Source organism: Microchirus variegatus (genome assembly GCF_963457635.1).
Source record: "Microchirus variegatus genome assembly, chromosome: 21".
Lineage (NCBI taxonomy): Eukaryota > Metazoa > Chordata > Actinopteri > Pleuronectiformes > Soleidae > Microchirus > Microchirus variegatus.
Genome location: NC_139822.1, coordinates 16,562,316 through 16,575,083, shown reverse-complemented (window position 1 = coordinate 16,575,083; position 12,768 = coordinate 16,562,316). Strand labels below are relative to the sequence as shown.

General features: G+C 45.1%; 2 protein-coding genes across 2 annotated transcripts in view; one reads left to right on the top strand and one right to left on the bottom strand.

Annotated features, from left to right (window-relative positions):
- The window catches only part of LOC310942645 (ryanodine receptor 3), a gene marked incomplete at both ends in the record, with an annotated part of 89,156 nt that extends 85,173 nt beyond the window's left edge, over nucleotides 1-3,983 (bottom strand). Inside the window, one exon of the mRNA XM_083908059.1 lies at nucleotides 3,936-3,983. Coding sequence (XP_083764185.1) covers nucleotides 3,936-3,983 — 48 coding nt within the window. The remainder of the gene's footprint in view (nucleotides 1-3,935) is intronic.
- A 4,834-nt stretch (nucleotides 3,984-8,817) lies between these two features.
- The window catches only part of LOC310942286 (formin-1), a gene marked incomplete at both ends in the record, with an annotated part of 54,565 nt that continues 50,614 nt past the window's right edge, over nucleotides 8,818-12,768 (top strand). The window contains one exon of the mRNA XM_083907643.1: nucleotides 8,818-10,282. Coding sequence (XP_083763769.1) covers nucleotides 8,818-10,282 — 1,465 coding nt within the window. The remainder of the gene's footprint in view (nucleotides 10,283-12,768) is intronic.

Below are 12,768 nucleotides of genomic sequence, written 5' to 3'. Positions count from 1 at the left end.
CTTTTTCCATCCTGCCTTACATCTATCCTCTAATGCAGGGGTCTCAAACTGGCGGGGCCCCCAGTCGATTACATGCGGCCCCCCCACTTAATATCATGTTATAATGAAAACATGGCCCACGGCCTCACCGTCTTTTAAACACAGTGTGTAGCTGAGGCAGAGCTGCCAGTGAGATGATAGAATATAATATGTTTTTAAAACAGTAATAATAAGAGATTTGGTCATAATTATCCCATTATTAAAGGCGCCATATGTAAGAATGTGGCCAAAAACGGTTATTACGCTCAAATTCAGAATACCAAGGTTTTTTAAGTTTCGTTTTTCTCCGCCTTTGTAGCTCAGACGTACTGTAACTGGCAACCCGTGGTCGCTCGGCAGCGGAGACTCTACTGACTGCAACGATTAGTAGACAGCGGTAGGTGGCGTCACATGCCAAAACATGATTTCAAAACATAAACATGATTTGCAGTCTGCAAAAGATTTTTTTAATGCAAATATTTTGTCTGTACTGTTGTTGTTGGTGAGTTCAGTTTGTTATATGAACATTATTCCTGAGTCTCTGTGACATAGGAGGAGATTTATTACATAATGCACCTGTAAATGTATCATATACAACATTCAATTACATATATAAATACACTTGTTAGGGCCCGAGCAACGAATGGAAGTGGCAGAAACGGCTCCTGGTACGAATTTTAATTCGAGTTGTCCACACTACTTTTTTTATGTAATTTAAAATAAATGTCTGTTTTTGATATTAATACATTAATTTTGCATCATAAATAGTATTATTAAATATGTGTGATATTGTGAACAGCTGTTTTTTTCCCCACTTTTTCTTCTCTACGCCGGCCCCCCAGGTCATTTGAGTTTGAGACCCCTGCTCTGATGACACAACACACAGCTGTCAAGTTATTCATTTTTTTGGATTTGTTCACTTGCTTTTAATGAATCTGCTCGAGCTGCTACATTTCAAACAGGAACCAACAAAGTTCCTGGAGAATATGCAGCTTTAATAAACTCAGTGCAGCATTTTGTTTGGAGAGGAGGACGAGGAGGAGGGAGGAGGAGGAGGGGATTCTCTGAGTCTCCTGCTTCACAATCAGCACCGTTCCTCTTCCTGAAACATCAAATTACCCATGGCTGAGATATCCTCACCTCCCTCCTCCCTGCTAGTCCTCCTCCCACTGAGTTGGGTTTATAGGCGGCAGCGGCAGCAGCAGCAGCAGCAGCAGCAGCAGCAGCAGCAGCAGCAGCAGCAGCAGCAGCAGCAGCAGCAGCAGCAGCAGCAGCAGCAGCAGTCCGACAGGGATAATTTCTGCCGCCACTCCAGGGAAATTACTTTGTGTTGTGAGAGAAAAGGCCGTTTGTGAACTGCTTTATCAAGCGTCTTTTGACTCTGCAATAACATTTGGAAGACACGGCCTACTGCAATATTCTCATACAGTGATCGAATGTAAAGGCACGCATGGTTCTGCAGGACTGACCGTTAGTGCTAGTCATGTTCCCTGCTCTCCCACCACTGCTGCTGACTTTAGTTCTGCTTCTGCTTGGACTGATGAATAATTTCTGCGCCGTGCTCTGCCGTGGCACGTCTGGTGCAGGCCCGACTGCACCACACAGCGACAGCACCGCATTTGCATTCAACAGGACACACACACACACACACAGAGATGAACGCCAAGCTCCCTCACATACCAATACCATTCAGCTGTGTCTCTGTGGATGAATGCAACAAGCTGCTAAGCTCTTCCCCTTTGTCATATTAGTCAATGTCATCTCACTTTTCCTCCCACTGTTACATCTATGGAGGGAAAATACATTCAAAAAAATGTGGCCAAAAGGGTTAAGCAAGCAAAAAAAAAAAAAAATCAAATAAATTCCCCATAAAACCCCATAATCCTGATTATGAATGGTGATTCATGTTAGAAGTGTCTAAACATGACACGTGTCGCTGATAAATGGTCTGTATTCATATATATATGTATATATATATAAAGCACTTTTCTAGTCTTGATGACCACTCAACTACTACACTACAGTCACTCACACCCTCGTATTACATACCCGTTCACACACCTCACATCTTTTGAACCTCGCCAGAGCAGGAACTAAAAAAATAATACCAGGTACCAGGTACTGTGCTAGTGGAAATGCAAAAATAAGCGCGGAAATGCGCCAAAAATGAACATTTCCAAACTTAAAAAGCCTCTGTGCCCCTCTCAAAAATGTCTCAACCTGAGGAGACGCACACAAGAGTCTGCAGTGGAGATGACCTTTGACAAACAGACAAGGTCGCTTCCTCATTTCCTCTCATCGTGCGCAAAAATGATCTGCTGCAGCCACATTTTTCACTTTCAATCTCCGCCTGTTGCCGACACAGGAAAATGACTCAAATTGGTCCGTTTTTTTTAAAGGTGCATTATGTAATAAATCTAAAGCAACTGGCCATAAAATCCTCCTAATATTATGTCACAGAGACTCAGGAATAATGTTCATATAACAAACTTGAACTCACCAACAACAACAGTACAGCCAAAATATTAGCATTTAAAAAAATATATTTTGCAGACTGCAAATCATGTTTATGTTTTGAAATCGTGTTTTTGGCATGTGGCGCCACCTACCGCCGTCTACCAATCATTGCAGTCAGTAGAGTCTCAGCTGCCCGAGCAACCACGGGTTGCCAGTTACGTCAGAAACAGAAACCTAAAAGACCTCGGTGTTTTTGAATTTGAATGTAGTAACCGTTTTTGGCCACATTCTTACATACGGCACCTAGATGAGCACAGTGTAAACGTCGAGTATAAGTGCGTCTCAAAAAATCTTTGGCGACCACCAGCGTTAGCGTTCCAGTGTTTACAATGTAGATCGCAGTAAAAGTTGTCTATTGTGTATATTTTTTACGTAGATCATCATTAAACCCAGAATAGAGGTGAATGTGGAGATGAAACGTCAGCTCCCTTTGGACTAGCAGGTATGCTGATGTGGTGACCTCCGTGTGCTGTGCATAAAGGGGTTGGGGGGGTTGTCGAAATCGTGGTTTACTGTCATTTACACGAGGATAAGAACATCGCTGATCGTGCAGCTCGACACACAAGAAACCACAAGCAGAGACCTGTGCAGAACCTCACTTCCTAGTGTCTCGGTGGTCTTTCTGGAAGACCTCCAGCATTTGGCTCCTTCGTCTATCGTCGAACCCGGTGTGTATTTTTGGACATGATCCGCCTCTCGGTGCGTTTCAACCACAGACGAGGAGCAGATGGTGTCATCATCTGTCTTCGTTCAGATACTTCAAGAGTGTCGACGCTCATCGTGGGCTCAAGAAATCCACTTAGACGTGAAGTTTTTCATTGCAGGAGAAGCAATTCTGAAGTGTCTTTTGTGAGCACACAAAAGTTTGTCTGCAGTCGTTTTGTGTCCGTCTGACATGAAATGATTATTTGCACATGGCGTTTAAATAATGCATCACACAACAAGAACATTTATCTTCCAATTGAACGTGATTCAGATCCAGATTATTTGTCCCTAAGGACAATGCACTTCCAACAGTCCCCTGAACCATACAAGTTGTAAATAAATAAATAAATAAATAAAGTCAAATCACAGGCTGTGGGAGGTAAGTTTTACACGACAGTGCTGTCAACTTCTTGACACAGAGGCTGCAGAAGAAAGACAACAGCGATGCGCAAAAACAATGGGGCTCTGTCACCGCCTATTAGATCATCTGCATTAGAAGACCCGGGGTTATCACAGGGTTTCAGATTAAATAAGATCACAGAGGCAAGACAAGTCATAATCGAGAGGAATAATCCCACACACACACACACACACACACACACACACAAGGTGCCATGGAAGAAAAAGGGGGAACATATAAATGGAGCTACACATTTCTGCACAGCCGCGCTGCTTCAAGTGAAAAATGTACTCACAGTTCTGAGGAACTGGATTTCATCCTCTCCTTCTCCTCCTTCAGCCATGGCCGCACCGGAGCCTGCTCACACTCGGGAAGCCTCCACTGGCTCCTCTCACCTATCGATATTAGCATATATAGCTAATCCACGGACCATACAGCGGACAGACTGCCGCAGCATGTGCTACTCAGGCCGCTGTGCTCACCGCCCGGAGGAGTGTGCGTGAGCATCGGCGGGCTGGAGCGACTGGGGGCACGGTGTGGCTGCGAGAAAGCAGCCGAGTGGTGACGCGGAGATACAGCAGCAGCAGCAGCGGCAGCGGCAGTAGCGGCGGCGGGGTCTTTATCTTCGACGTCACTGACGGACCGTATCAGTTCAACGCGCGAATATTTAAAAATACATATATTAAATGAGCCGTGTCCGCCTACAGGAGGCGTCGTCGACGCCGTTCAGTGTTCACCGCGCTGCTGGTTCCTGATCAGCACCATGGTCAGCGCCTCACCGCGCACACATGAGTGAGAGATGGATGACGAGACGCCGTCAGCCACTTTATTAGCAGAGGCGCAGCTTGTGAACAGGCAGGGCAGGCAACTGCTTGGGGCCCCGAGCCGATAGGGGGCCCCCCGACACTCGGAGCCTGAGGGCTGTTTTTACTGAAATGTGCAGTGACCGGCCGCCTCCCCGACCCCCTTAAAAAACAATGGGTGATTTGCAATGACATCTCAGCAGAACCGTTTCTTGCTATATGCGGACTATGCAGCTGCATAGGGCCCCGCAGCCACCAGGGGGGCCCCAAGCTGCAAGTTCAGACCCATATTTTATTATATTTTTGAGAATTAAAAGAACCTTTCTTTATTTGCATGTATTGCATGCATTCATTATGCATATATTTGCAAAGCATGTAAGTGCAACACTTTTTATTCCTAATGGATGACTCACCAATAAATGACTTATTATAAATGCGATTAAACACAATCAACCTTAATGACTTAAAAATAATGGGCCCGCATAATGGAAATACACATGCATGGTTTATGAATTTAGGGCGATGCAATGCTGCCCTCTAGCGTGACTGATGTGCACTGCACACTCTTTGACTTCATTTCTTGATCTCTCTTCCTCCTCATGTATCCATCACTTTTCTCTCGTTGCAGAGGCGATTCTAGAGTCTGTAGGGGCCCTAAGTAAAAATTCCCAGGGGGCCCTTCCTTCCAACCAGTGTTCATCAAGACCCTAAATTACATAGTTAAAAAACTTTTGTTGATTTGGGTTTCCAGAGGCTTTAAGTACAGTTCTACCTAAGTCATTTTCTGGTTTAAAAAAATAAATATATATATATTTGTGTAATAATAAGATCCATAAATGAATCAAAGTGCACCTTGGTTTGTTCTCTTTGAACACAATACTGCAAAAGCTGCTCCATGTTCTGAAATCTTTATTAAGAACCCTTTAAGTCCCGCAAGGGGAAATTCAATTCTGCAGTGAGTTAGTGAACACACACAGCACACAGTGAGGTGGAGAACATGCTAACCAAGCGCAGTGAGCTGCCATGCCAGTGAGCAGTGAGGGGGTTAAGTGCCTTGCTCAACAGCACTTCAGCTGCGGACTGGTCGGGGATTGAACCGGCTACCTTCCGGTCTCGAGCTCGAAGCCCTAACCACTAGGCCACAGCTGCATCACACGACATTTAAGAAAGAAAGAAAGAAAGAAAGAAAGAAAGAAAGAAAGAAAGAAAGAAAGAAAGAAAGAAAGAAAGAAAGAAAGAAAGAAAGAAAGAAAGAAAGAAAGAAAGAAAGAAAGAAAGAAAGAAAGAAAGAAAAAAAAAAAAAAAAAAAAGTGCTCACTGCCCAGCAGTCACAACAAGGAGTTACATCACTCACTACATATTTTGCACAATAAAATACACAAAGATGTTTTTCCCCAAAAGAAAAATGAAATGAAGAAAATCATCCTAAAATGTTGTTTTTGTTCCCCCAAAAAGAGGGAAATAAAACAAACAAACAAAAACTTCCATAATATCATCATTGGTCACAGAAAAAAACTAAAAATCAACAAACTCTGCTCTACAAAAGACGACTGTGTGACTGATTATTGGCCAGGCAGAGCAGGTGACCTCTAACATCACGGTTTGGGTAGTATCTTCATTGTGATTGACTTCAGAGAATATTTAAAAAAGAAAGCATAAAATAATGACTTCATATTGCAGAACCTGTCACACTTATACTGCCCCCTGGTGGTTTTCATGGAGTGTGAAAAGAGCCAGAGCAGACATTATTCCAGTCCTGAGATATCAGTGATCCACCTCTGTTGTCTCAAAGGATCTTTGGTGATCTGGTGAAATAATGGACAATTTGCTTTTCCTCTACTGTTTTGGTATCCCGGGCAACTACAGCTGTCCGTCATCTTTCTTGACATATGACCTGCTTTACTGCCAAAATGGTGTTGTTTTGATGTCAACTGCCAGAGTTGGCAACTTTATACACTAGCTTTTAACCAGGAATGGACACGTCAGTGCAGCTGTGTTACTCGCTTTGGCCACTAGGTGCCTCTGATTAGCAAGAAATGGATTCACCTGCGCTTCCGTGCCGCTTTGACGTCACTGCCCACTTTTCCTCCGCTGCGTGTAACAACAACACGGCAACAACACGCGGCGTGGACTCGTCACGGCAACACGGACTTTACCTCACACACACTGCTCTTCTATACATAGCCTTGGTTCCTTGGTCACACACATGTTGTCACACACACACACACACACACACACACACACACACTGCAGCAGGCACCGCTCATAGTAACAGCCAATCACAGAGCACGGAGCCGACGCTGCGCGGTGCTCCTATTGGCCAGAGCTGCTGTCAATCACAGCAGAGGAGCCCCCAGAGGAGCAGCAGCAGTTTGAGCTGTGGCTGCAGCAGCACGCAGCAGAGATGTGAAGGAAGAGGATTAATAATCTGCTGAGCCCTTTAAACCGGGTAAGTTAAATGTTTGTATATATACATATATATATATATATTTTTTTTTTTTAAGTGCAGTGTGTGTGTGTGTGTGTGTGTGTGTGTGTGTGTGTGTGTGTGTCACTCTGTCCTTCTTCCTGGATATAAACTCTAAGCAGATGCGAGGCCAAGTGTGGACTTTTATTTTTTATGTCTTTGAACTGAATGAATTATACATGCAGCTGGATATAAGTGGATTTCAGTTGCGACTGTAGCTGTGTGCGTGCATGCACTCGTGGTTTGTTGCAAGGTGACAGTGAGTGGCCCGTGCGGGATCATCATCATCATCATCATCATCATCACATGGGCCTCTGTTATCATGTGAAGCAATGAGCTTCTTCAGTGTTTGTAAACATCCCTGATATCATGCTCTCTTAGTCTGGGCCCCAGCTGCACCATCATGTCCTCACCACATGCAGTTTTTTTTTTTTTTTTTTTTGTTAATGCTGCAGCTTTTGACAAAATCTGCTTCTAGATTTTATTTACTTTGTCATGAACACATGTGTTTTGTTTCTGTGTCTCTGCGTTGGTGTCCAGGTAGTAGACAGGCCGAGCCCCACATGTTCTAAGTCTGTGCTTGAATTCAACATGTAATGTTTTTGTGATGGACAGAGAAATGATCAGAGAATTTTTAAATGTTGTGTTTCAATTTATTTGAAATGTAATTCAGATTTTTTTTTAGAGTAGAGTAGAAGTAGTTGTAGTACATTCCCATTGTTCCAATGTAAATAATGCATTTCATTTTACTCCGATTATTAATTGAAATCAAAAAGGTTGTTGAGTTTAAGTTTGGTTCAGTCCGACAGATATAACGAGAACTGAAGCTCAACCATTATTAATCCATGACTAAATTTAGTTGATTCCATTGTTTTTCTTAGAATTAAAACTAACAAACTCTATTTTTCAGCTTCTTAAATGCAAATATTGCCCCCCCCACAATATTTTTTGAAATTCTGTGGCTGAAGCAAGTATTAGTTATGAAATGAATAGTTATTTACAGCCCTCCTGCCATGCTAGCAGCAAACCCAAAGCAAAACGACATGAATACCATATAAGTCCAACTTTATTTAAAAAAAAGCACCTTAACAACAGCTGAAACAAAGTGCTGTACATCAGAGATAAACAAATAAAACATACAAACGTGTTACCTAACAATTATAAAACACTAAAATACTGTAGAAAATATAAAAACAGCACAAACTAGAAAAGCACTCGGAGAGCGCAGACCTCCGCCAGTGCAGGACAGTGAAAGGGGCGTGTCTAACATGCTGTGGAAGATTTATTAGTGCTGTGCAAAAGGTTAACGCATGACACGGTTTCCATGACGACTGTACAGAAAAAGACGCGCGTGACGTCACGTTTTTACGCGCCGCGACACCGGAGTCCAGGCACCGTTTACCAGTTAGCTCCGTTAGCTGCATTAGCTCCTTTTAGTGCCTTTAGCGCCATTAGCGCACCTACAGTGGAACCGGCGCGGTCTGTTTATTATACGAAAAGAGCAGCGCTACAAATAACCAGCGTACCTGTGTACTGTGTATGTGCGCCTCCTGTTTTTAAAGTTTAGCGTTACTTCACAGACTCATTTTAACAATCGGGAGTCACGTAAAAACATGACGTCACGCACGGTCTTCATGGAAACGCGTCATGCGTTAACGTTTGACAGCACTAAGAGTTATTATTTATTCATTGTCAACGTTGTTTTCAACAGTGTTTGACGTTTTGCTATCCTACATTCTGTGTCTGCAAAGTCTGATTGATTTGCCGCATGCTACTTTCCTTCTCTCTGACAGCATCTGGACAGGCCGGTTGATGAACTACCACAAATCCTCCTCTGCCCAGTCACTCACTCTGGGGACTGACAATTTACTCTGTCAACCACAGTGATTTAAACGTAGCACCCTATCATGGAGGGCACGCACGCCATCTTGGTTCTGTATGCGCCCATCCACGAGCTCTGCAACATCAGCCTGTATTACCCAAAGAGGCCGGCCCCGAGCTTCAAGTACAAGAGCCGTGCCCCTCATCCAGTAAGGTTTGGTAATAACAACCATGACAGGGGAAAGGAGGATCTCGCTGCGTTCGAACAAAGACTCCAGTCTTCTGACTCCACGGGCCAACTCCTCAACTCGACGACAAAGGAAGCTGTTGCAGAGCTCTGCTGGCTGGCGGCGGAGCACCGCCAGTTACTGGCGGACCTCTTATCACTGTGCAGGGACTGTGCCAGCAAAGTCAGGATGGGTAACCAGGATGGGAAGCTCCAGGATTACATGGACGGTCAGGAAGTGCACCTTGGAGGTCACGTTGTCAACAACAGCGAGCGTACTTTAGCCGTGTCTCCGGATCAGAAGAAAACCACGTCCAAGAGCAAGAAGCTGAGAAAGCTGGGGAGTAAAACATTCGACAGTGCTGAGGATTTCCTACACGGCAAGATGAAGAAGAAAATAACAAGTGGGATTTGTCCTGCTCAGACGAGTGTGTCCAAGTCTGCAGCCTCAGCAGTGGAGCGGATTTCAGGGACGCCAGTTTCGAACAGTACAGCTACTGGCTCTTATGTCAGCGCAGTCAGTAATCCCATCCTGCCAATGGAGGAGCCCTTCCAGATCGGCCAAGAGGGCTGGGACTTCATGGAGGACAACCGGACGTTTGACCCCGACATGTACTTCTGTAACGATTTCTCAGACTGCGAGCTGGGTTACGAGTCGTCTTCTTGCAGACTGATCGAAGGACTGTCGCGGCGGGAAAGTGGAAGCAACCTTCGTCCAAGCAAGAGGTTTGAGTCTTCGGCGGAGACGTCGTCCAAGAATGCGTCAACGGTCGCGTCCACCCAGCCGCCCAGGAGCGCGGGGGTCAGGGTGGTAGCTAAAGTGCAGGATTTGGCGGGGATAGTGCAACATGTCAACCGTACGAGCCCAGACGGTGAAGGTCCGGCTGTGTGGGGACGGTCAAATGGAGACCAGGGAGTCCGTAGAGAAAAGACGGGTAAAGAACTGTGGTTGCCCTTGTCTACTACCACCAACCATTCACTCCCAGCCGAATCCTACACAAAGAGCCCCTCTTCCTCCTCTCTGGCCGGCGTCTTTAACACCTCTTACCCTGCTTCAAACAGCCTCCAGAGCATGTCCCCTGTGCTGTCCCCTCTGCCCTCCAAGCAGCCGAGCCCGCAACTCAACCACCGCATCCTGCTGCTGTCGGACAAGGACATGGAACCCGACGTGGACAACGCCGGCGACGCGGACGCCGAGCCCAAGGTCTACACCGAGGTCGTCGACCGGAACGGCAACAGGCGGACGATCACGCGTCTGGATCTGAACCTGAGCAGGCGGCCGAGCGCCTCCAAGTGGAACTCCTCCAGCAACTCCACGACAACAGGTGAGTTTTCTTTCAAAAGCTTTCAACAGGCAGCTCAAGCAACCCTGCTTTGATGATAATGCTGTCATCCACGCTTTCATGAAGCATGAAAGCTGCTAGATTTTCAATAGAGAATAGAGAAATGTTTTGTGAAATGTCTTTGGTAGCTTTTTAACTGCCGTGTCCTCACCTTGGCTTTGGAACACGATGACCACAAATCAAAAACTACCCAACAGAGTTGAACAAGGGCCGAGCAGAGCCTGAGAACAGTATATCACTGATGATCCACTGGCAGAGATTAGTGGGAGTGTCCCAGATTAAAGGCTGACAAAAGTTGACACCGAGTAGTTTAAACTGACCCTTGAGAACACAGCGTTAACTGAAGCGTTGCCAATTTGGACTCTTGAGGGATCCGCTAAACCCCCCCAGTCGGCGCGAAGAAGAAGAAGATTAGACGTTCCGTATTTGCAGAGGTGCTTTCCTCTTTTTGTATAATCTGCCTGATGGCGGAATAAACACAATCACAACATGCATAATCTTCGCAAAAGACACAATGTTTGACATTTCTTTAAGATGTTTCTACAACAGAATCACTCCATGCTGTAGAATCCAAGCTAATTCTCCTACTGTTGGTCGTCTGATTAGTGACGGATGAGGCCTTATTACTATTATTATTATTACATTAGCTACCTCTGTAACAAGCATAATCCCCCCCCCCCCCCCCTCCTTTTAAATCAGCATAGACGTTTAAATCTCTTTAATCTGCAGCAGCAAACAGATGGCCTTCCATTCATGATGTAATTTAATAATGGACCTAGGGTTAATGCAGGTTTTCTTTTTCTTCCTTTCACCTAGTTTAGCTCCAGAGTGCTGGAGTTGTTACATAATAGACTAGTTGTGTTATGTCCACCACACAGCACATCCCAGCAATGATCAGCTCTGCCACAGCCTCAGGGAGAGGGGAGAGAATCAGCTCAGTGGGTGGATAGGCCAATGAATAACCCAGGTTTACTCATGTGGTAATAAGTTGGATCAATTCCCACTGCGAGGACCGTTTCCCCCGTGTGCCCTCGGACATCTTGGCACACACGTTGTAAGAAGCGATCAGGTGTCAGCGAGCGGCACGCATTCATAGCCAAACTCATTTTTATTCAGGGGCCACATGCAGCGCAATTTGATCTCAAATGGGCCGGACCAAAAAAAAAAAATAGCATAATAACATATAAACAACAAGAACTCAGATTTTTTTCCCTTGTTTTACATTTAATGAAGTATCTTTTTTTGACAAAATATGAGAAAAATAACTGCAATTTCAATAATATTATCCCTAAATTTACCATTGACACATCACACAGGTAGTTTAGTATAGTATGTCAACAATGAGCTAATCCTGCGGGCCGGATCAGCCCTTCTGGGGGGGGCGGTTCTGGCCCACGGGCTGTATGTTTGACACCTCTGCTCAAAAATGAACAGCGAAGCCGCCATCTTGGATTGAACGTTCACTAATTGGCGAAATTGGCGATTTTTGGCGAATTTGCACCAATGCTTCACGATCTATTTTCATTCTTAGAGCTTTTATTGTTGTCGTCGAAGCAGATTTAAAACTGCATACTCATACATGTAGGAAGCGACTCGTAGCTTTGAGTTTTCGTCCTAGAAATCAAGAGTGGTTTTGCCAGCGTCATGTTTTATCCTCCACACGAGGGTCAGCTGACATGGGGCTCAATGCGGGGGGGGGGGGGGGGGGTCCAGGGTGACACAGGTCACCCTGGACAGGTCACCAGTCCATCACAGGGACACGTATAGAGACAAATAACCAGCCAGTCCAATTTACCTAATTCCAATATTGTGTGTTTTTGAACAATGGGTGATAAGAAAACACACGGGCAGAACCACAAATTATTCAGCCCAAATTTTCATTAGAATTAAATCAACCATTATGCTGACGTGGCCCTCGGTGAAAACGAGTTTGACGCCCCTGCTTTATAATCTTAGGCACAATCCCTGTCGTCCGTCCTCGCTGTTCACATTTCGGATGCTAACGCGGATAAATGAACATCACGGGGTCCAGCCAAGAAGAGCTAAGTGGGTCAGTGTGAAGCTCGGGCCCTCGTCGCTAGGGGTTTGCAAAATGTCAAACTAATTACAATCGGGCCACTTTAATCTCTCTCTGCTCGGCCATTTGAAGCTCGGTGCTTGTTAATGAATGTGCTAATGCACACGGAGAGTGTCATTTTAAAGTGTAGGAGCTTCAGAAGCTGTGAACACATCATTGCGTCCTTCTACATGCTCTCCGTTCATCCCAACCCTTCCCTAATTCCTCCCTTATTTTATTGTCAATACCATAATCGGATTACTCGATGCGTTCCAGGCAGGGTCATATGAAACTGATCAGCAGGAGTGCATTCTCCCGGCCCTCGCTGTCATTCAACGGAGAGCGCGCTGCCAAGTACAAGGGCCTGTTCTGTTCATAATGAAGTAGATTCTTCCAAAATATGCACTCTCTC